Source organism: Cricetulus griseus, chromosome 6 (assembly GCF_003668045.3).
Source record: "Cricetulus griseus strain 17A/GY chromosome 6, alternate assembly CriGri-PICRH-1.0, whole genome shotgun sequence".
Classification (NCBI taxonomy): Eukaryota; Metazoa; Chordata; class Mammalia; order Rodentia; family Cricetidae; genus Cricetulus; species Cricetulus griseus.
In genome coordinates this window covers 71,308,725-71,334,057 of record NC_048599.1, presented here as the reverse complement: position 1 = coordinate 71,334,057, position 25,333 = coordinate 71,308,725, and the positions used below count along the sequence as shown (strand labels likewise).

Here is a 25,333-nt window from a genome sequence, read left to right as displayed (position 1 = left end):
TGCTTGGTCTATAAGGCTGAGAATAATGGTATCCATTAGAAAATAACAAATGAGTTTAATTCACACTGAAGACGACCTGTCTGCACATTTTCATTTTTAAGAATTGCACCCTTTAGGCAGTAGGTGGATGTTTAAAAAAAATGAATGGTCCCAAGCTAGGCTTTCATCACCTAGGAACAGTTGGTGGAAGCAGAAAATGAAATATGGCTATTACATATGGTAAATCTATACAATAAAGCAGTTTTGATCTCCTTCCTGGCCCACCTCTGTTCCATGCAGAAATGCCCTAAGCTTTCTCATCTTTCAAACAAAATTTATTTTAACAGCCCTTATCTCTTTTAATTATATCTTTCTAAATCAATCTATCACTTGAATCAGAAAGTTCTTTGTAAGTTATTGGTACCTATGATAAATTACTCTTGATAACAGAGCACCAAGCAAAACATTGTTTCTTTACTGTAGCTCCACAGAAATCAGAAAAATTAAAGAAACAAAACTGGCTGAAAAGGAATCAAATTTTGGCTGATTTAGACACCATGAGACACAAGATGCGGCAGTTGAAAGGTCAGTGTGGATGAAGCTAGTCATTGTGTTTAATCCCAAATATAGCAACAGTTACCAATGATTATTTTCTGCTGCTTGATACCAAATAGCCAGTGCACGCTACATAAACATTATGCTATATAAATTATAACAAGGTGTAAAATCTAATAGCATAGCCATTTAGTGCTGATTTTATATCTGTACATTTTATATAAAAAAGGAATACCCCATGACTTGCATATACACCAAAAAAATAAGGGTTGTCTGTCCTTGCCTCTGAAATATTCTCTTAACTGGCACTGTAGAAATTTTAGAAATAAAGAGAAAAAGACCTGGACATTTAAACAAAATCTTGCTCTTATTCCTTGGTATTGTGTTGCTGGGGAATAAAGTTTATTCATGGGACATTTTTCATTTTAGCACTTAGAACAGAGACGTATTGAAATCTTCAAGGTCATGGTCAGTGAGCCAAGGACACTCTTAATATAGCATCAGATACACATTTTATACTCAAAATTACCAGTGGGCATTGCATGTCCTCTTCCATTGTTCTTCTCACAGAATCTTAGGTTCCTGACTTTATACTATTCCAAGTTCTTGAGATGCAGGTGACTGTACAAAGAGAATCAGTGTCCTATGGACTTAAGTCTAGGGAGGAATGCATTTCAATAATTGTAATCACAGAATTTTGTCTCCTGATTATAAATGTTGGTTTATGTCCCAAGCTTATGAATCTTGCTTCAACAACAGCACACATAGTTCTCAATGTAAAAGGCAACTCTGGCTTTAGGATAGTCAATGTCCATTCCTTACCTAAGGAATGGTTCTAGCTATGAGCAAAAGCATTGATGACTACTCCAAATGTCTGCTGTTCCTACTACTAGACATTGCATGTTCCAGGGACAAGCATAAACTCAAGCTGTCATGTCATCCAAATGCCAATGCCTCTGTCTCCTCAACCAGTAGTTCTACCACCATCCACCCAGGCATCCTCTAACAGGAACTTGCAAGTCATTTTTGTTATTACCCCATCTCTTTACTTCCCAAAGAGAGTCTTTAAAAATCTTGTCCCCTGAGTTACAGTGAGGACTAATAAATTCCAACCCCCTTAAGTCTCTGAATTGGTTAGTTTCTGTCAACTTGACAAAAAGTACAGTCACCAGAAAGAAGGAACTCAACTGAGGAATTGTCTCCATCAGATGGGCCTATAGGTATGTCTGTGGGGCAATTTCTTGATTAGTGACTGATGCCTGAGGGCCTGGCCCACTGTGGACTATGCCACCCCTGGATAGGTGTTCCTGAATTTTATAATAAAACAAGCTTAACAAGCCACAGGGAGAAAGCCAGCAAGCAGCATTTCTCTGTGGTTATTGCTTCAGCCGTCTGCCTTGATTTCCTGCCTTGTTTTCCCTCTAGAAGACTATAGCCTGAAAGCCATATAAGCCCTTTCCTCCCCAAGTTGCTTCTGACCAGTGTTTTATCATGGTGATGGAAAAGCGAACTGCAAGAGTCCCCACTGCCCTTATTCAAATTCCAGAACAGCATCTACTGATTGGGTTAGAGCAATTCCTAACTGGTCTCCAGGCTTCAAGTCTTGACTGCATCCATTTGATAGTTACCAGCCCTGCTCATGCTTTTGTTTAAAAAAAAATGATCTGTTTTCCCACTCACAGTTGGGGAACCAATAATAATACTGAACACCGATTCATAACTGAAGAGACTTTCATTCTTAACCAAGAACCTGAGAAATGGGAGATAAACCTCAAATAAATTCTTAACCCTTGAAGTTGGGAAGTGACTGATAGAATAAGATAAATGAAGGCAGGTATGAGGTAGGGAGTACAGCTACTAATGGAAAATATTCTGTCTTTTCTGGGAACCAGCAAAGACTTTCCTGTAATTCAGGCATCACTTCTTTTCCCTCCTATGATTCCTTCAGGTTGTCACCATAGCAACTATCAACTGTATGGCCACAAAAAGGGTGTCTTTTAGCATGCAGATGGGATTATAATAAAGTCAGAGATTGAATGGAAGGGCCACTATGACAGCTATCAATTTCAATAAGCTCTGATTTAAAAAAAAGAATTTGCAGCATACAGCTATACATACATACCATCCTCAAAGATAATCAAGATTATGGTGGGTTAACAGTCAGACTGTCAACTCAGTACTCAGGCAATATGAGCAAGAGTGAGACTCTAGAGTTGAAACAATCATGTAAAAATACAAAGGTGTTAAGGTATCCCATATATAAGAACTGCTGAGGCTCCCCATGCCCTTAGAAGCAAGGCTGGACCTTCTTCACATAGACACCCATGATCCCACTGTCTGTAAGATCTTCTGTTTCTTTGCTCACCCCACCCATGAATTTTCTTTAGCACCCTAGGCTTACCATATGCTTTTAGATTTTCCTTCTGCTTCAAGTTTTCTCCCTTTGGCCCTCTTGGATTCTCATTCCTTGTTATTGCTATGTCTTCATTCCCAGGGCTTTCCCTGCCCCACCATATCTTGAACTCCACCCCCATGGCCCTCAAGATATTATGGTAATTATTTGTTCATAGGACTATCCACTTAGATGAGAAATGTTACACCCTTTTTAATATGTTCCTGACTAGTTGTAGAATGATTGAAAAAATGAATGGAATTTCAATACATTCACTTCAGGGAATTTTCCAAGCTTCATTTTTTTAATTGACTTAAATCAGTAGAAAGCAACATACTGAAAACAGCATCCGGCAAAATTGCCTTTCCTGAATTCTGGCTTTACATCATGCCTTCAACTTTTACTATAATTTGCAAAAAGATATTTAAATGTAATTTGGTATCATCCACAGCACCAACACTGAAACAGTCTATATTTGGTTAGTGAATGTCCATTATGGAGTTATCCACACATGAATCTTCTTTTCAGAGTCAATGCTAATTCTTGTCTTACTTAAAAACTGGTGTGTGTTCTCCTGCTACACATAATTTAATGCATAATTATATGCCTTACTGTGATTAAAACCATATACTAGCTAAAGGGATTATCAGAATAAATAGTAATCAATCCTAGCTCAGGTAACTGCAGGTTCTATTAGATGTTCTCTCCCTCCACCTCTTTACACACACACACACACACACACACACACACACACACAGAGAGAGAGAGAGAGAGAGAGAAAGAGACAGAGAGAGAGAGAGAGAGAGAGAGAGAGAGAGAGAGAGATTGAAGGAGGGAAAAAGGGAAGGAGGATAGTCTCTAAATCATAATCTCTTTGCCTGTGACTCCTAAATTCTGGGGTTGCAGGCATGGACCTCTGATTAATTCTATACATCTTTTGAAGGTTGCTTGAAAGAGGTGTGAACATTTGCTGAACTGACTGTCCCCAGTTATTACAGCTGTTGGTCATTGCGGCAAGTACTGTGTACAAAATGCTGCATTAAGCTAACTGTTCTTCATTTGTAATCATTATCAATACTATTAATAATAGTAATTATTTTGAAACAATTTTGTGATTATGTAGCTAATGTCAAATAGTTATTATGTGGTTAACATATAATAGACAATAAATGTTGGTACTTGTGTTCCTGAGAAGAAAATGTATTTCCTAACTTGGCTTTTTAAACTAATTAAACTCAGTAATTACAAATCAGACCAAAACATCACCCTCGGTACATATGAACCAGGTGCATCTGCCAACCAAAATCCCTTCCCAGACACAGACATTGAAAATTGTAGGTGTCCCGATAAGGGGGTGGAGTGGGGAGAACAGGTCATGTGAAGCAGCAACAAAGCATTTACCCTCTCTAGCTTCTACGAGAAAGCTGCAAAAGGAACAAGAATCCTCCCTCTACTTGTTTTTCTCAACCTCCAATGGGAGAAGCCACCTGCTGTCATAAGGGATCCACCTATTCAAATAAAACAGTAGAGGCATGTCCCCAATTAGCCAACTCATTGCTATCCCCCATCTCAAAATAAAGTGGAACATAGAGAAACTATAAGAAGAAGATGAAATAATGTATACATAACCCTTTGCTTGGCTTCTGTTTAAGCTATCTTTACATACACAAATTACAAAGTATTATGGAAGGCTTTTCCCTGACTGAAAACTTTTGTGCATTTTCATGACCATCATAGTGCTAATATATCTGTTTGCTTAGGACCTCTGGAAACAAAGTGACAGAAATAAAGGCCATGTAATCTGGTTCCAGTTTTCAGCTGCTGGCTCTCAGCTGTGTAAATGATAAGCTATTGCTGAACTCTGTTGATCTGAACAAAATTTGAATGTCCCTGGTGCATTCTAAATATGAGATTTGTTGGGGAATTTTCCATTAAAATGTATTTATCATAAATTAATATTATCTGCACTCTGAATGAAGTTAGTGGGAAGCTGCCTTTTTTATGAATTTGTGCTAAACTAGACTGCTGTGGTCCAAAGCCCGTAACCTAGTGACACTGTCACTGTAACTTGCTGACTGGACCAGTTATGCTTTTCCACTTATAGACAGCATATGACATGTTACGAGGCATGTTGTATCCTTGTTTCCCAGAGAAGTCATTGCCACCACTTATTTTTATTACTGGATCTTCTCATACAATTTAGCTGCAAGACACACAGTCTTTATCCTTGGTAAATCCTGAATTATTTTTGAGTTTTGTTTGTAACCATCATCTGAGAATCTCTAAATTAACAGCATCTTGGCAACAAAGTTGAGACTTCAGTTCATTTTCACAACTCTCTCATTTATCCGCCTGGGTGTGGCCTCCAAGCTTCAGGTCAGCAACTCCTTCCCATGTCCCCTTTCTTCAGTTTGTATTTTTAAGTGTGGACACTGAACCCTGAGCCTTGAGTGTATGAGGTAAATATGACAGCATTGGGCAGTACCAGCAATACTTTTTAATTTAGTTTTTTTTTTAATTGAGTCAGAGGCTTAATTGCTAAAATTGCTCTAGTTAGCCTTGCATTTACTCAGATAGGCCTCAAACTTACCATCCTTCTGTATCATCCTTCATGCAAGCTTGGGTTTCTGTTATCTATATACTATGCCATACATTTACAGTTTATAGGTATAAGCATTTTCTTACCATTTTCCTTCCCTACTAAAGTTACTCACTGAAACATACAGTACAAAATGCACAACGTAAAACATGGCTCTTTTTATTTAAGAAGTTTAGAAAATTGGGGGAGATGCCATGCTGGAAGCACCTTTAATTCAGAGAGAGAAAATAATACCCTATATGCAAGACTCTGAAAACCTTTTATAAGGATTCAAAGTGGTCTTCTTGATGGAATGCATATGCCTGAGTCACCACACTTAATAAACTATGCCTGTAGTTTTTCAGAACACAGTATTCCAACAAATAATTTCTCTTACTTCAGTTTTTAAACACCAAAAAGGGCTCAGCAGACACATCAGAAGCAAATTGTGCTCGCGGGGTGTTATTAGATGGAAAAAAGGGGGCTCCCATCACTTCTGCTAATATTATCACAGAAATACTTAATCCCCAGGCTGTGAAGCTAATTGTGGGGGAAGGCTTGTTATTAGTGAAAAGAACAAAACATATGCTCTGAGACTGGAAGATATGAAGGGAACTAAGTAAGGTCATGAATTCTATTTGACTAAATTACTGCTGAACCAGATCGCAGATGCTGTGCAGGGGCCAGGTGGAAGTCAGCACGCTATCTGCCTTTTCCATCTGTACAGTCCTGGCCATTTAAAGACCTATGCTTGAATATTGTTAAATAGTATCACCTTAGTCATCTTGGCTTCTATGATATTTCTAGTATTTTAGCCTATTTCCTGCTCCTGGGTAGAATAATTTATGCATAGAAAATCAAACCAATTCCTCTAAAACTTGGAAGCCTACCCTCAGAAACAACATCTCTGGGGGCCTCTTTCCAGGGCGGCGAGTAGCAGCATGTCAACCAGCCACCATGGTTCCCACCCAAAGCCCTCTGCAGCCAGTGGTGGTCAAAGGAGGCTGGACTGAGCAGACTCAGGAGGAAATGCAGCTCATGGAACTTATAAGACAGACAGAGGTATGTTCTTTGGGATCCCAGGCATTAAAGGCATTGCCCCTTTTTAGCAGCACTTAAAAGTATCATGTTGAATTTTTAAATTCTGCTATTAATATGTTCTTAGCAACTAGGCAGTTATGACCACCATAAGCATATGCCAAGCATTGAGTTGGCATTTGGAGAGTAGCTATCCTGGAGACAGCCAGCTCACATGAACGTCTGTTTTGTTTGAATGGAGACCAGAAATTATGACCTTAGCAAAGACGAGAAAAAGGCCCAGTGGATATGTACAAAGGTAATTACACTAAGTGTAGTCAAGTTGAACCGTATGGCTTCATCACTCACCATTCCTGAGGGTACTACTCAATATGTAAAAAGAGCAAGGAGCACGATGCTGTTCACAATGGAGACATTCAAGAATAAGAAGATGAAAAAGTGGTTTCAGCCAATTGGTTAATCAGTCAAGATTGCCAGACATAAAACAGTTGAAAAGATAAAGGTCAGCTGTGGAGACGGGACTCTGTGGGGATAGAGACTAGGGGAACCTGCACGCTTTATGAAATTTTTCATCAAACTATTTGTCACTATTTTAACGGGGCTTCTCGAATTTGTGATGTGTGTCCATTGCAAATTTTAAATGTGTGTCTAAATCAAGGTGACTGGAATGAAGAAGTTGACACTGCTAGAAACTTGACTCCTTGCCAAGTTAAAGAAAGACAAGTCCCTAGTTAGGGAGTGAGTAAGCAGGCACTGAGCTAGGATGCTTGAGGGAGGATGAGGAGGTGCCAGGCAAGGACTTGGCAGAGCAGAAGGGTGGAAGCTGCATCCCAGAAACTAGTGAGCTAGGACTTGCTACACACAGTCCCCTAAGCATCACTTAGCTAGAGGAAACGAAGATGTGTTTCTAAATCAAAAACCCACTTGTTCGTTGCAAAGACATCTCCTGTAGGAGAAGCACCACACACATGTCCAGAGACATACTGCACTTCATTTCTCAACATTGCAAATGAGTTAGTTAACTGCTTTGTCAAAGTGAGGCTGTCTGTGTCATTGCTTTGTGGAAGCAAGGGGAATTCACCCAAGTCTGTGGCAGGAGAGGTCTGGGCATGCCACAGTCACTTACAAAATCATTTTGGCATACATTGTGATTACAAGGCATTTCTGGTTTCCATCGAATTCCCTTTGCACACCAAATCATTCTCCACTCGCAGCACTCTCTGGGCTCTACTTGACAGGCACAACTTTCGGAAGGCCAAGAACTGCAGTCCAGATGCTCTCTGATTGCAACTCCATGTAAAGTAACCCAGCAGCAGCAAGGCCTGTACCAGGCTCCCCAAGTGAAACGAGTGTGGGCTTACCAGAATGGAGGCAGACCTGACGATGGCACTTATGCCTGGGCCAGCACCATTTCAGAGGTAAATGTAATGTGAATGCCCAGTAAGCCTTGAGTCAGACCCCAAATTTGACATCTCTGGATTGGTACATCGGGCAGGTTAATAAACTTTACTGAACCCCATTTCTCATTTGGTCAGTGGGAATAATACTTCCCTTACAAGGCTGGTCAGAATTTTGAATGAGCTCACATGTGTGAACATGAGAAGTCTAGTGCTATCTGGTGTGTGTGTGTGTGTGTGTGTGTGTGTGTGTGTGTGTGTGTGTGTGTGTGTGTGCATTCAAATATGACAAAAGGCCATCAGAGAATGGTGCCAAAAGCACATACTCTGGACCAGACTACACTTTAAAACCACTTAAGAGTGAGCTTGGTGGCACAAGCTTCTAATCCTAGAACTTGAGAGGTGGAGGCAGGAGGGTGAGGAACTAAAGATCATCTTTAGCTACAATAATGAACTGAGGACAACCAGGGCTAAGTGGGATAGTTATAATAATAATTTACAATGCTTTTCTCATTCATTTTAAATCTAGCTCACAAAAAAGTCATTTCTACCACCTGTCATAAGTTATTCACTAGATATGTTCTCATGGCAAGGCAACCATGGTTCTTGTACAAAGTCTGTCATAGTCTTGCTACCCACCATCCTGGCCCAACAGAATGCCCATTCCCTGAGATAAAGCACCAGCTTGAAGAGACAAGCAGCTGTTCCTGCATTGTAATTTGAGGGATATTAATCTATAGTTTGACGTTTTTTGTATTAGTTTTTAAGTGGTAAGCTGAGGCAAGCGGCAAGTGGCTTTACTAGACACTCCTAAATTCTTTCCCATTTGCAATGGTAGTGCTGTGTTTCACCTGTTTTCTTTTGCGAAATGTTTGCATAGATTTTTCTGGGAGGAGAGAGATTCCCAGAAAGAATGTTGGGGGCAGAGGTGGAGAGGTAAGAAGGTGCAATAGAAAGGCCTAAGGAAGTTCACAAAGCTGATGAAGGTTCTGGAATAGCAGAGGCATCTCAGCTGAGCCGGCCTCCAGGGAAGCGGCAGTCTCAAAGCCTCTCTTCACTGATAGAGCCTTGAGTGCAGCCTTGTCTCAGAAGCTGATGGCTGAGCTGTTGCACTTGAGAAATGAGGCAAAAATGTACAACATCCTCAATGAGCACTAAAAGGAAAATGCTTTGTACACCTGGAGGCAAACAGGAAAACGGTCACTTAAAGGAAAAAAAAAAAAAAAGAGGGAAAGCCAGCTTCCTAGGAGAGACACAGCAGTGTGGTTGAAATGTTCCTCTTCACATCGGTCTCTTCAGAGCCAGGCGTTGGTGGTGCACGCCTTTAATCCCAGTACTCGGGAGGCAGAGGAAAGCAGATATCTGTGAATTTCAGGCCAGCCTGGTCTCCAGAATGAGTGCCAGGATAGGCTCCAAAGCTACACAGAGAAACCCTGTCTCGAAAAACAAACAAACAAAAACAGCAACAACAACAACAATAACAACAACAACAACAAAAATCGGTCTCTTCAGAAACCAGAGTCAAATGTTGATGCTGCTTTGGAGTGAGCATGTAGCCTTGGCAACTACAGGCAATAAGTAGTAAAAGAATATACAGCAATTAACCAATAGACATAGAAAGGAGTATGGATTACAGGAAAATGGCTTATCAGACCGTATAAGGAAATGCACAAGGAACTCTCCAAAGAGAGTTTTGATTTGTGTGGCTTCACAGTGTCAGGTACAAAAGGCACTCCATATCTATCTATGGTCCCATGACCATATAATTTTCATGAACTTTGTATGTGGAATCTGCTATGCTGGAAGCTGTGAAGCATCATTTTAATTGATGTATGTGAGTAGAATTTTATAAGCTTTGGAAGCACTGGGTAATTGACAGGTAGCATCAATAGCAGACAACCCGTGCTACATGATCTCATTAAATTATGATTCCAAGGTGACAGAGACTCCTTACACTCAAAGACAACTTGCCTAATGTAGATTATTATATTACAGAACAAGGTGATCTGTTTATGTAAAAACAATTTAATGACATTCTTGACTATATTGACTATATTTGGCAGGTTTCTTTAATATAAATTATATACTGTTCTTTGTTACTATCTTTAATTTTTTAAGTTAGCATAAAAAGTATTGGTTTGGTTCCTTCAGGGAGGTTTTTGGGTTGTTGTTGTTGGTAGTGGTGGTGGTGGTTCTTTGTTTGTTTGGTTGGTTTTTGGTTTTTTTGTTTTGTTTGTTTTCTTTTTTTGAGACAGGATTTCTTTGTGTAGCCCTGGGTGTTTTGGGGCTCACTCTGTAGACCAGGCTGGCCTCAAACCTACAGAGACCCTCCTCTGCCTCCTGAGTGCTTCGACCAAAGGTGTGTGCCACCACTGCCTGGCCTTCAGGGAGTTTTTATAATATGTGTCATACTTTGTTCTCAGTCTTTCTCCCATCCACTATCCTCTCCCTCACCAGGTCACCTCTCTACCCCCTACCCACTCCATCACCCCCCTACCCCAGTCCCCCTGGTCCCCATTCTTCCCAGTAAGTGCTCTGATTTCTTTTCCTTTTATGTGTAAGTCTTTGCTCTCTCTATCTTCTATGCCCCTTAAATTCCATTCCTTCCCTCTCCTTACCCCCTTTCTAGTTCCATGATCAGCAAGCATAGACACATACATATATGCATGTGTCTATGTAATTTAAAAGTTAGGTTCCATGTATAAGAGTAAATGTAATATTTGCCTTCATGAGTCTGACTTATATACTTGCTTAATATGATTTCCAGTTGTATCCATTATTCTGCAAAGGTCAAGCCTTTATTTTTCTTTTTGTTTGCATCATATTCCTTTGTGTACGCATGCTACATTTTCTTTATCCATCCATTTACTGATAAATGGACACCTAGGCTAGTTCTATTCACTGACTTTTGGGAATATGGAGGTGTGAGTACCTCTGTGGTACGCTGACTCAGTGTCCTTTGGCTGTATACCTATGGTTGGTATAGCTGGGTCATTTTGTTCTAGTTTCAGTTTTGTGGTGACCCTGCATATTGATATTCATAGTGGTTGCACAAGCTTTTATTCCTACTAGTCATGTGTGAATGTTCCTGGCTAAGTGTAGTTGTCCCGACCCGCAGGACAGCAACCTAGAGCAAGAAGTCCAGGGAGGGGAATGGAGACAAGAGAGGCGAGAGAATGAACACAAGACAGGATTCTGATCAAGTGGCAAATTGTATTTTTCCAGGGTAGCTCATATAGTCAGTATTATTGGGTAAAAGGGGGGGGGCAAGAGTCCAAGAGCCAGGTGTTAGTTTAAGCAGGATGTTAGAAAACTATAGAAAGATGATGTTGGCAGGGTGAAAAGTTCATGGGTGGTGGAGAGAGGGAGGGTTACCTAGGTGAGTGGTGGGAAGAAGGAGGTTGCTTAGGTAAGTGGTGGGATGTGGGAGGTTTGCTTAGGTAAGTGGGCTTGTGGTTGGAACAAAGGATTGACGCTTGGGTCATGTTGTTCCTTCTGAGTGCTCATGCTTCTAGAAGCCATTTGTAATCAAAAGACAGTTCTATAACTATGTGGCTTGCCAAGTTTGGCCTAAAGGTTCATGCCAAGCTGTATGGCTCCCAACATATAAGGATATAAAATATATTTTATGGTATTTGCTGAACATATGCACTTCCTGTATTGATAATGGTCTATGCAGTTTATCAACCCACTTTTTGACTGAATGATTTAGTACCTCAGTACTGGGATGGGTGCAGGCAGAGGGCCTGCAGGAGAGACGATGACTGCACGGGTGTACTCCCCTGGAACTTCAGAGTTCTAGTGTTCTACAGCAGAGAATGAGATGGCTCCAGAATTTGATCTACCTGCTGGCTCAGAGCTATTAAACCCCAGGGTAATTCTCAGATGAGATCTGTCCCAGGTCACTTGTAGTGGGCTTCTTTTTCTCTGTGCACCCCCAGCTGGAGCCAGCCTCTTGCTACCTGAGATCTTTCCCAGGTCACTTGTGGTGGGCCTGTTTTTCTCTGTGCACTGCCCAGCTGGAGGCAGCCTCCTCCTACCTGCATCCTTTAGCTCATTGAGGGCCTGCTCTCTGCAACTGCCTTGCTGAGTCTTTCCCCACCCAGGTGCTGTGCCAGACCAAATCAAGACTCCCTAGCCAGAGGGTGTCTCCTGCTCTCAGGCCCACAAGGTAGCCAGATTTTAACCATACATTCTGTTTCAAAATAGCTCTCGGCCACTGTCCTCTGAGTCATGTGGTGTGATAAAATTGGACATTTCTCCACTGTTCCTCACACCCTGCAACTATGTGGGCTTGTCCTGAGTGTGGGACTGACTGTTTCATCTGGGTTACAGCTTGGAGACAACTGCTGAGTCCTCTTCTTGCCTAAGGCGCTGTGCCACGGCAGTGGTGTTCAGCTTGCTCCTCTGAGTAATGGCACACACTGTTTTTGCTCTTTTCCACGACTCTCTACTTCTTTTGGGAATGTCAGAAACAGCTTGTCTCTGTTCCTTTCTTCAAAGTCTGTTTGTTTTGTTTTTCTTATTATTCTTAATCTCTCGTTTATCAGCTCTCACAGAAGTAGCCACTAATCTGTCATCTTACTAGGCTGTCTCCTCCAGTTGATAAAGAGAATGAAACATATCCAGTCTTTAGCTGGTACAGAGAAATAGGTGCTCTCACATCGATGGAAATTCACTGTTTTAGAGAACAAGCACTTGTTATATATCTCATAAGCAAATGGACTTCTGTATGCATCCACATTAGCTGTTTTGTCACTGTGTCAAAATAATGAGCAGGTGCACTCATGGGGGAAAGAATTTATTTTAGCTCATGGTTCTAGTCCATTAGAGCCGGGAGTCCACAATAGAGTTCGTGATGACAGGAGCAGGTCCCTGTTGTTTCTCTCATTTCATCAGATGAGGAAGCAGAGACCAAAATTAGGGAAGGCTGTGACATTCAAAGGCCCGCCCCTACTGCTCTACGTCTGCCAGCAAGGTCTTGCTTCTTAAAGGTTCCACTAGCTACAGACAGCAGTTGAGGAATAGGTGTTAAAGTCCACGAGACTGTAGGGTGACATTTCACACTTGAACCATAACTTACCCCAAGAGCATTTCATGAACTCATGTAAAGTTTGTTTGCTAGAGCTATTCATCACAGACATGTTTTCAATAGAGATAAAGTAGAAATAACTTTAAAGCTTATCAACCGGAAATTGGTTAAATGAATTATAGTGCTTAGGATGGAATGTCATAATTAAAATCAACTTTAAGAAAGAATAAAAACACCAAGTATGGTTGAGATACACTAAGTAAAATAAACAAAATCCATAGAATTAGGTTCTATGCACACATACACTGGTAAATTGAAAGCAGCATGTGAGGACTTAAGGCTCTCAGTATCCACTTTTGATTGGGTTGTATCATGGGTTACTTTTATGTTTCTGTTTTGTGTGTTTGTATGTCCTATATTTTTATAATGAATACAGATTGTTCTTATATGATAAGGGAACTGATCATCTTCTTGGAGAAGGATGACAAATGTGATGAAGGTCAAGTTAGTAGAATTTCAGTAGGACCATCAAGGGAGGGAGATTTTATCCACCTGGGATAAGGGACAACAATACAAAGGAACTCATTGCCACCTCTTACAGTACTTGAGAAAGGGGCATCCATCAACAACTTAGGCAGAAGACATATAAATGAGAAGGAGAGGTGCCAGACAAAGGCATGCGTGTTTGCGTTGATGTGGTATGGTAAGCAGATGGTACTTAGACCAAGGGATAGGGTGAGGTATGACTGTCCTGAGAGACCACGTGAAAGTGGCAGGTATTAGTCTACTTGGGATGTGTTGTGATCCTTTGCAGGCTTGGGTTTTTGGACACCTGGTCCCTAGCAGGGACACTGTTTGAGAAGGTTGTAGCACCTTCAGGTGGTGGAGCCTTCCTGAAGGAAGCAGGTCTCTGGGGTGAGTATTGAGACTTTATGGATGGCTTGACTTCTGTTTATGGCAGCTTTACCGAGTGTGGCTACAGTATGACTAGCAGCGTCCTGCTCCCACCACCCTGCCTTCCCACTGCTTGCCAAGGGCTACCTTTTAGCTGTGTCCTTTCACAGCCTTCCCTTTGTGTGGGGAAGAAAGGGACTCTGTTGTTTCTTGTAAAGCAACCAGCTCTGTTAGGTCAGACCCCTCCTTTATGTCCACTATTAATGTCATGCATCTCTTTAGAGGGTCCATCTTCAAACATGGTTGAATTGGGAATGAGGACTTGAACCGGCATGTTTGGAGGAAGGCAGAATTGTCTGTAATGTTATCCCAGACTAAAATGAATAGACCACAGTTAGTCTCTGACTAAAGGGCACCGGGAAAACTGTTTGGGGAGATCAATACAGCCTTGGTATGTACAAGCATTCTTAAGATTCATTGCTTCATCTTTCCAAAAGTTCATCCCACCCTCTCTCTTTTCCATACTATACATTATTTAATTAGGAGGCTGCATGGGAGTCTTGATGATCTGTTAGAAATGTGTCCTCACATGCTATCTAGCTGTAAAGAATGCCTCTGGAGAATGCACTGTGTGAAGAAGGAGGCAGCAGGAAGGGTAGAGCTCAGATGTCTCAGGGGAGCTAGCTAACAACAGATTGCAAAGACACTGGAAGTTTCAATGGCTGGACTTTTACTGGAAGAATAGGAAACAGTCACATTACAAAGTACTTCACTCTACTTCCTTCAGAATAGCGAAACCCACAGAAGGCATTCTAGTCTTAGCCAACACAGATTCTCTCTCAACTGCTCTCACTACCATGATCATTGTGGGTGATTTAACCATACCTGCTTCGAACATTGCTAGAGTACACCATCTCAAGCTGGAGCTGGCTCATCAGTTATCAAAGCACCAGGCAGCTGTCTCCCCAGGGCCGGTGGTTCTCTTCAGGACCAGGGCCAGTGGCTCTCTTCAAGCCTGGCACCTCTTCCTGACTTATGTTTGCCTATGACCTTCTTCCCCAGTCTGAAGCATTTGTCTCCTGCAGTCTCTGTTAGATGGTGGATACCACAGCATCTTAAAATCCCCATGTTTGTTCTCAGCTAAGAAATGGCTTTGAATGCTCCAGTCAAAGCACCCCAAATACAAAACAAATGTTTTCTCTTTAGATTAGCAAGTACCTCATGTCCCCTGACACACATAGTGGGTCCTTGATGTCCTTGTGGCCCAGCCTGAGGAAACCTAGTCTATGAAAACTACACTCATAAAGCAGAGCCTAGGCAAGAACTGGTTATTATGCAACACCGGCCCTTTACTGTGGGTTTTTTGCCACAAAAATTATCAATATTTGACTTATACTAGTCAGCATAATAAATCAGTATATAAGAAGCACGTGAGCAAACTTAGATACTCATAAGACACTGCTAAAGCTATACCCAGATTACATAGTTTTGAAAGTAATTGTAGTGAAAACACCTTATTTTCTAACTAATTTTTAAAGGATTTTTATGAACTCATTGACTTTGTCTCAGTGAAAACCAAGTGAAATGGGCATATATTTAATTTCTGTTTAGCCTTTATTATGCTTCTATCAGGTTATATTCATTATCCCAGTTATAAATGGGAGCCATGAGCTCTGAAGAGTAGTGATATCTAAGTAGCAAGGTAATTTTTCACCTTCCTGTTGAACGTTTCAAATTACATAAGTTTCTCCCACATACCAAATTATATGTATTCCCAAGGCTGTTTCCAGCCCAAGCAGATACTCAGCTATCCTACCTTTTGTTTGCCACGACATAGAAAACACATAAATAGAGTGATGATTAAGAAGTAAATTATATCCCACTCCTTACCCCAAATTCAAATGTTGAAGCTCTAAACCCCAATGTGAGTATACTCCAAGATAGAACTTTCAGACGCCAGTTCAATGTAAACAAAACCATGAAGATAGGGCCCTGTTTACACAGAATTAGTGGCCTTACAAGAAAAGAAAAGAAGAGAAGAGAAGAGAAGAGAAGAGAAGAGAAGAGAAGAGAAGAGAAGAGAAAAGAAAAGAAAAGAGAGTACCGAGAAATGGCTCAGTTAATAAAATACTTGGAGCACAAGATACCAACTAATTTTCCCCATGCTGGCAAAGCAGAGACAGGAAAGTCATTAGGTTTGCTAGTCAGTCTGTGCAATTGAACCAGAGAGCCCAAGGTAAAAGCAGGAAACTCTGTCTTAAAACGCAAGGTGGCTGCTTTTCCCAGGACCATACTAATCTGCATTGCCAAGTGAGGTTATAGTGATATCCAGTGCCGAGCTGGAGCAGAAGGCAATGTCTAGGTCCATGGCCCCACCACAGCTGGGGTCAGTGTTGATGTCCATGGCCTGTGGACATACCACCAAAAGCCATGTGGATGCCTGGAGTCTGTGTCCCCACCTGACGTTGTGTTGGTGTCCAAGGGCCATGCTGCTGCCAGGGCTATACCAATCTGAGTGGCCTGGGCTGCCACCCAGGGCCACTCTGGGTGCCAGTGTTGTGGCCAAGGACCATATCTGTGTCTGTGGTCCTACAGCAGTTTTGGTCTGTGTTGATGTCAGTGGCCACCAGTGATGTCAGGATCATCACTGTAGACCATGGGAGAGCTGGCCATGGTGCTCTTGGCATGGGAGAACTGGTCCTGTCCCTCACCAGTTGCCTCAGTGGGAGAGCTGCCCCCCTACCAGAACCTGTCCTTATGGTGTGGGCATAGGAGAACTGGCCCTGACCTTCAGTGACCCTGAGAGAACTGTCCCCCTCTCCACCTCACTGGCTGCCATAAGGAAGAGCTGGTCCCATCCCTCACCATGAGTGCAAGAGAGCTGGCCCTCAAGGTGTGGGCATGGGAGAGCTGGATCTGTCCCTTGCCTGAGGTGGGCAGTCCTGTGGAGGCCTGGACTAATCAACTCAGCTACCATTCAGACCCACATCCAGGGCTTTGAGTTGGCACACTCCAGCACACTCCAGCATCTATGACCTGCTGGAGCATGTGAGCCATAGCCTCGGGCAGGATCTTCAGGATTCAGAGCAACAACAGGACGTCCCAGAGAAGTTTTGGTGAGGGTCCAGTATTGATGGTGTGCCAGAATCCAATGCTATACCAGAAGCCAGAGGCCTTGAACCATGTCAACAATTCACTGCAGTGAACATTTGCAAGTTTATGTTTGAGCATATTCTACATGACACTCTGCAGCTCCCAAGGCCGCTATGACAAATGAATATGCATGTTATAGAGAGGTAGGAAAGACAGAGAAGTGAAATGTTTTCCTTTTTCTTTTTTTAAAATTTTCTTTTTGATGGGGAGACTATCAGGGTGGAGGAAGAGCTGGGAAATGAGTGGAATTGGGGTCCATGATGTGAAGTTCCCAAAGAATCAATAATAAAAGTAATGTTTAAAAAGAAGGCAAGGCTGGAAGTGACAGATTGCATCCAAGGTTGACCTCTAGTCTCCCCACATGGACACCTATGTGCACTTACACACACACACATATGCATGAACACACACACACACACACACACACACACACACACACACACACACACACACACCACACACCAAAGCTATCTCCTTCCTTCCCTCATTCCTCCTACTCCTGCTCCTCCTCTTTCTCTCTCTCCCATTTGGGGACACAGCAACAAAGCGCCCATCTGCAAATAGGAAGAGACTCTCTAGGAATTTATTTATTTATTTATTTATTTATTTATTTATTTATTTATTTACTTATTTATTTAATCTATCTATTTATTTTGGTTTTCGAGACTGTGGCTTTGGAGGCTGTCTTGGAACTAGCTCTTGTAGACCATGCTGGTCTCAAACTCACAGAGATCCGCCTGCCTCTGCCTCCCAAGTGCTGGGATTAAAGACATGTGCCACCACCATCCAGTGAGACCAGGAATTTATCTAACCAGTTCCTTGACTTGGTATTCTGCATCCTCCAGAACAGCAGAAATGGTCTACTGTTTAACCCAGCTCACCTCTGGTATTGGTTTGACACCTTTAGAAGTTAAGTAGTGAAAATTATAGAAAATTTAGAAAAATCTCTCTCTCTCTCTCTCTCTCTCTCTCTCTCTCTCTCTCACACACACACACACACACACACACACACACACACACACACACCACACACACACACACCACACCGTATGGATCTATTACAGTTACACTTCTATAATAATCAACATGAATTTCTTGATAACTTTTATTCTGTTTTCTAATTATGAAAAACCAATAATGGTATAAAGTCAGTGGGAAAACTAAGAGCATCAATAAGGAAATAGAGATGCAGTTACTCACAAAGATGTCTGTTCTTGGCCATTTTGATCATAGTAAGTCCTGTGGCAAGTCAGTTTTGAAAGTTGCTCTGCTCACCTACGAAATGGCTGTGATGTTTCCTCATATAACTTAACAGTCTTAAAAATAACACAGTATTTCTGGTAACATCATACTAACCTACCCTACATATACATTTATTTACCCAATTTTCTATCGATTGCCAACTGGGTTGTCTTAGGATTTTTATTGTTGTGAGGAATAATGATATATAAATTTGTATTTATTTTCTGTTTTTGTTTGGTAACTCCAATTCGTATAACCATGTTTGAGCATTTGCACTCATATTGCTAGAGTATCCTGTAGGGACAGTGCAAGTGTCTGTGTCCCAGTCTTTACAAGTCAACGGGAGCTCTGAGGCTAATGCTGTGATTTAGATGCACACAGGATGAAGAGAGATGGTAGAGGCTCATGTAGCTTATTTGTCTTCAGTGACCTATACAGAGAAGATTGACAGGTTTTGTATCTTCATTCAGAGCATTTTATTCTGAAGAACAATATAACATCAGGAGTTCTCAAGGATTCTTGTGAAATTCTGCATGGTTTTGCTGTTGGGTAAATTTTGTATATTGGTGACAGATGTCCCTTTCTGCTGTTTCATGTGATTGTCAGACCTGCGGTGGCATGCTTCCAACTTTCCACTTGTCAGTAAATTTTTTAAACATACAAGAAGTAAACAATGATACGCTTATTTGTTGCTTTTAATGTTTTAGATAATCCCTCATTACACCAAGGTAATATCAAGATCCAATGATCTTTCTTCTAAATTTTTCTGATTGTGGGTTTTTTCCTTTTAACAGCGATGTGGATTTTTTTCTGGTGAAAATTTTAAGTGAAAATATTTTCTTCTCTGCTGGCTCAAGATGACTCTCTCAACTTTGCTACTGACTAGCCTTTCGTCCCCCTGTGGAGCTGCAATACCATTTTAGAATGCACTGTACTCTTGCATAGCACTCACCCTGCTAAGGGAGGTTCAGTACCCAATGCTTTTAAAACTGTCATCACTTTATAACGTAGTTTGCTACCTGAAAGTGACAGTTACTCACTATTTCATTGAGCTATCATAATTTTACTTCAGAATTATTGTTTATTGAACACTGTAAACAAATTATGGAATTACTTTCAACCCCATAAAATCATCACACAGGTGTTTTGACTGCAGCTGTATATGACTATTAATTTACTTCATGAAAATTGACAGCTTTTGTGATATTCACTTTTCACAACCAGACTTGTGGTGGTCTTATGTGCATGGAATTAGATTTTTGGTCCATCAGGAATACTGTATAGTTTTCATATAAGGAGCTTACATTTCTTTGAATTTTTTTTATTTGAATTAGAAACAAGATTGTTTTACATGTCAATTCCAATTCCCTCTCCATCCCTCCTCCCCTGCCTCCCCCAACTAACACCCTACCTATCTCATACCCTTTCTGCTCCCCAAGGGGGCTGAGGCCTTCCATAGGGGGTCTTTTGGGTCTGTCCTATCCTTTGGGCTAGAACCTAGACCCATCCCCTCCTCACTGACACCCACATTCATGAGGTCTGTATCAGTCCCATGCTGTTTTCCCAGCTATCAGTCTGGGGACCAAGAGCTCTCCCTTGTTCAGGTCAGCTGTTTCTGTGGGTTTCACTAGCCTGGTATGGACCCCTTTGCTCATCACTCCTCCTTCTCTGCAACTGGATTACAGATCAGTTCAGTGTTTAGCTGTGGGTGTCTGCTTCTACTTCCACCAGCTGGTTGAAGGCTATAGGATGGGATATAAGTTAGTCTTCAACCTCATTATCAGAGGACGGCATCTGTTGCTTATATCATTAGTTGGTCTACAGCCATACCACCCTGAACCTGCCCAATCTCATCTGATCGTGGAAGCTAAGGAGGGTGGGGCCTGGTTAGTACTTGGATGGGAACTTACATTTTTAAAATAATGATTTTGTTTGGGGGATAAATTATCTTCCACTGTATTTTATGAATGTCTAATTTTAGTAAACAGAGAAACTCTTAATGCTCTAACATTTACGTATCTCTTCATTAAATGCTCTTTTTTTTCATTTTTCTTTTTTGTTTTTTTTGAGACAGGGTTTCTCTGTGTAGCTTTGGAGCCTATCCTGGAACTCGCTCTGTAAATGCTCTTATTTTTATTATTGAATTATTTATTATTTGATTGACCAAAGCTTCTTAAGAATAAAACAATAAGCATTTGTATGATTTTTCTTACCTACTGGGAAGAGCTGACTCTTACCTCTGGAACCTACTATGAATGTCTTCTCAATTACAAAATAAGTTCTGTACTAGGATTTCTCTCATTCTTTAAGTCTATGTTTATTAAGTATTTTAACTGATAAAATATAAAGCCTCTATCAATTTCCCAGACTTTTCTGTTTGTGAAACAAAGGACAGAGTCTGGGTTTCCTCACCATCTGTATTTCTATTTCTTTGATCATTAAGAAAAATAATGAAGCTCTTTTGCCATGTCTAGATTCCTAATCCAAGGTGTATTGTGTTTAGAAATTTGTTAGACACCAAGATGCCTCCATCTGTGGAAAAATCAGGCCTACAAGGAAACTAAGGACCGCTGAAGTTCCCTCATGTTCAAGCACATGGGTAGACTCTCACTGTGTGCCTTTCTTGCTACCCCTCTTACCTGTGTCCAACAAGTGTAACGAATGAATATTTAAGTAGGGATAGGACTCTGTCAAAAGCATTGCCTTAGAGCAGTGGTTCTCAACCTGGGGGTCATATATATCAGATATCCTGTATATCAGATATCTATATTAAAATTCATAACAGGAGTAAAACTACAGTTATGAAGTAGCAGTGAAATAATGGTATGGTTTGGGTCAGCACAGCATAAGGAACTGTATTAAAGCGTTGCAGCATTAGGAAGGTTGAGAACACTGCTTTAGAGTATTGAAATATAGTTCCATTGGTAGCGTGCTTGAAACCCTGAGATTACTAACACATAAACCCAGCCTAGTGGTGCACACCTATAATTCCAGCACTGGAGAGTTAAAAGAAGGGGGATCAGAAGTTCAAGGTCATCTTCAACTACATAGTGAGTTTGAGGCCTTCATAGTTACAAGAAGCCTCATCTCAAAAAAAAAAAAAGCTTTAATAACTAATGTGAGACATTTGTCATTCAAATATGGCTGTCCTTTTGTGTTTCAGTTGCTGGATGACTGCACTGCTCGTCTGAAAATGTCCCACCCGGCCAAAGCCCTGTTCACCTCAAATGGGGAGCTCATTCAGTCATGGGACACCATAGAGAGGGATATGACTGTTTGTGTGTCTTCAGGACATGGCTTTATGACTTCAAAAGGTTAGGGTAACACCTCCTCTTTTATCAAGGTCTTGAGGAATTAAAGCATTTAGTCTTTCTTCTCTGCAGAGTCTTTGCCTGCTGAACTTTGAACACAGGATGATTTTTAGCAATTACACTCCTCATGCTGTGCTATTCCATGCTATGAAAGTGAAGTTTAGATCTGTGTGTTTGAGGAAAACCATTGCTAGCATGCTTTACTCTAAGGAAGTCAACCAAATTTCAGTGAGTCTTGGACCTTACCCAGGCCTATTTACAGAAATATTGATACATGCGTTTGAAGGCATTTCCTTAGTTACACATGGTAAATGAAGTTGCTGTTGACTTCTTACTATTTGGGTTATTCAAAACAATGCTTTATTTATAGTATTTTTCAGCTTGAAGATTTCCATTATGTTGCAAAAGTAAGTATATGCTAGTTTTAATAAACTCGCTATTTCCTAATTATTTCCTTTGATAAGCAACAGAAATGGAAAGGACATGTTTATGAAATGTACTCTAGTCTTTTATTCTCCTTATCCTGAAGAATTTAAAGCCCCTTTCTGTAGAAAGGTAGATGCTAGCAAAATATAATTTTCAGGAAATTCCAAAATACATTGTTTTTACACAAAACAAATGAAAAGATTAGGAAGAAAATTACCTGATATCCCTATAATGCTGCAGCTCCTTTTTTTTTCTTTTAGAAATGCACCATAACATTATTACTATGTAATATATAAGGTAGGTGAATGGAAAGGTTTTAAGACAGATGGAGATATACCCTCTCATTTAGCTCAGAAGAGACCAAAGTATAGAATTGCTTGTCAACAAGTGGGGAGACACAGATTTATTGGGATATCTAGCACTGTTAGGAGGGATTGCACAAAGCCTCCCACAGCACCATCCTTCCTTATGGACAAGGTTTTTGTATTCTTTGTGTTCTGTTATCTCCCTCTCCATCACTGCTTGGATCTCAGCTCAAAAACGATAAAGTTGTTGCCATTTGTAAATGTTGGTTAACAGCTTTCTATATTCTCAAAGTATACATCCTATACATTGAATATACACAAGACTTCCTTTTCTGAGAGGAAATATTTGTGAATATAAATGCACTAGTTACTTTTCTTATTGCTGTGACCAAATGCCTGGGGGTACAGCCCATCATGGCAGAGGATGCCCTGAACCAAAAAGAGATTGCAGGTCACATTGCACCTGCAGCAGAGAGTCATGAAAGCAGATGCTCAGTCTACTTTCTCTTTTATTGGGTCCAAATCCCCACCCAGCCCATAGGTGTGCGCCACATTTCAGATAGGTCTTCCTGTCTCACATAACCAAGTCAAGAGACTCTGTCAAAGACATACCCAGAAATTTGTCTCCTAGGAGATTCTAGATCTTGTCATCTAGATCTAGACAGTGTCCCTCAATGTCAACCATCACAGTGAGAGCCCTTAGATGGTCACAGTCAATGGAAAGTAAGCAAACTGGGCAGGCTGGCAGGCGCTGCAGCAGGAGACTCTGGCACAGTTCCCTCCTGCTCACACTGCTCGGTCTTTCATAAGCTTGGCATGAGCCTCCTTGCCACATAGAGCTCACTGGGTCTGACTGAATAAAGCTATGTCTGCCACAGGAAAGCTGTCACAAAGGGTATCCAAGTCACAAAGCAAAATCTGGATTGCCTTCCCAGGAGCAAGTAAATTCCCAGTCAAATCTTTCCTCAAATCTGTGAGGTGGTGGAGAAAAGTCGAAATTCAAGTAGTTCTCTCCCTATCATTTTTTTTTGATTTGCTAAGTATGTCTACAAGTCTGTGCAGACAAACATTCATCATTTTTAAATCTTCTGTTTTATAAACACACATTTCTGTGAAGTCCTGTGGAAGTAGACTGTCTATGTCAACCTTAACGGTGGAGGGTTTGGAGTTTCTCCCAGTTGCTTTAATTCTTTCCAGGGAGTCATGTCTGATCTAGGAAATATGATTGTCACAGAATCAAATTTAATTATTTCTTTAAACCTGATTTTGTTGATGCCATTTTGTTGTTTTCATGGAGTAAAAGAAAAATAATCATCTATTAGCAATCTACATTTTCCAAATACTTTAAAAATGAGGAGAAATGCTTTTGAATGTATTTATCCATTATGAGATGTTTAGCTAATTAATCATTCCACGTGTGATTTTTTTCTGTGACATACCAGGTAGAGGATGTGTAAGAAAATAGGGTATTTGCCAGGCGTTGGCGGCGCATGCCTTTAATCCCAGCATTCGGGAGGCAGAGGCAGGTGGATCTCTATGAGTTCGAGGCCAGCTTGGTCTACAAGAGCGAGTGCCAGGACAGCCTCCAAAGCCACAGAGCAACCTTGTCTCGAAAAACCAAAAAAAAAAAAAAAAGAAGAAAAAGAAAAAGAAAATAGGACATTCTCAGAATCTCACAACATGATGATTATTTATTTCATACACAATAAAACAGAAATCATTTATCAGGCAGATGTATTATGTTGATTTTTTTAAAAATGAATTTCATTTGGCAAAACCAATGAGAAGCTTTCAGAACAGCATCACTTTCTCACATCCTCACCACAATTAAGAATGCTTCCTGTCCTTTGCAGTAAAGCTTGAATGTGGTTCTCAGTGCTCTGGTTTCCATCTTTGCAGTGGCCTTGGTCTTTTCAGCACACTCCTACATTAGCTTCCTTTCAGATGTTATGCTCTTTGGAAGGAAGTTCTCTCCAGCACATGGGGAGCATGCACATTGAAAGAATGGCAGCATGAACTGATGGTGTGAGCACAGCAAGAGCTGAGAAGGCAGGGTGGGAGCAAGGATTGCTGAGGAAGCTCCACTGCCCTCATCACCCCACACTTTAATTCTATAATTTAGTTCTATAAATACATTGACCTGTCTCTGAGTATGTATGTGATTTTCTTTCAACAGAAAAAAAGCAACTGATGGAAGTCAAAGCAAATTATGCTAGAATCCGAAGGCAGCAGGGCCCTGAAGCAACAGACATTGTTCTGTCACCCTCCATGAAGTTGCTATCTCTCATGCAGCTACACAAATAATTTCAGCTGGAACTTCATATCTTGTGCTGTATTTTATGGATATAGCTATGTGTACAGTCGAATATGCTGGTTATGGCATGATAATTCTTTATCCCTTTCAACTTGTACACAGTCTCTCTTTTAGTCCCAACCCCAGCATTGAGATTTGAACCTAGTTGTTGAACATACACTTGAGCAGCGTGCTGCTGAGCTATGCCTCCAGCTCCCTCAAACAGTCTCTTTTAAAGGTTGTTAGTGTCCACATTTTATGTGAAGTAGCATCGGATGCCTGAAGTCTGTTCCTGGAAAGGCAACAAAACCAGACAAATAATGCAAGTACGATGACCATCTTAGGTGAATTTTCTTCCAGAAAATAAAAGCACAACTCCTAGTTATTGAAAAGTAATTTAGAAGGATCAAGGGACATACATATGTGTATGTTTGTTGTGTATGTATATAGATAGGAAATTGATAATAAAAATGACTCTTTGGCCACTGAACCCTAAATTTGACTTCAAATGGCATTTTCTGGCTCCATTTCTCTGATTTTTGAGTTTCTGTTAAAAATCCCTCACATACCCAATTAAACAGGTGACTATCAAATACACAGAAACCGGTCATTTCTTCTCCAATTTTTCTTCAATTTTTCAGGTCTCTCTCAGGACACAGATGTCATGCAGGAGAATGAATGTGGCGGTTACAGTAAATGATGGGTAATAAGAAGTCATAGACTATGTCCTTAGTACAA

General features: G+C 40.9%; 1 protein-coding gene across 2 annotated transcripts in view; it reads left to right on the top strand.

The window, feature by feature from the left end:
* Nucleotides 1–25,072, top strand: part of Dcdc1 (doublecortin domain containing 1) — a 62,542-nt gene extending 37,470 nt beyond the window's left edge. For both annotated transcript variants that reach the window (XM_035446859.1, XM_035446858.1), the window contains exons 14-18: nucleotides 463–564; nucleotides 6,430–6,566; nucleotides 7,781–7,960; nucleotides 21,424–21,574; nucleotides 24,479–25,072. In XM_035446859.1, the coding sequence (XP_035302750.1) occupies nucleotides 463–564; nucleotides 6,430–6,566; nucleotides 7,781–7,960; nucleotides 21,424–21,574; nucleotides 24,479–24,606 (698 nt within the window). In that variant the 3' untranslated portion in view covers nucleotides 24,607–25,072. The remainder of the gene's footprint in view (nucleotides 1–462; nucleotides 565–6,429; nucleotides 6,567–7,780; nucleotides 7,961–21,423; nucleotides 21,575–24,478) is intronic.
* The last annotated feature ends 261 nt before the right edge of the window (nucleotides 25,073–25,333 follow it).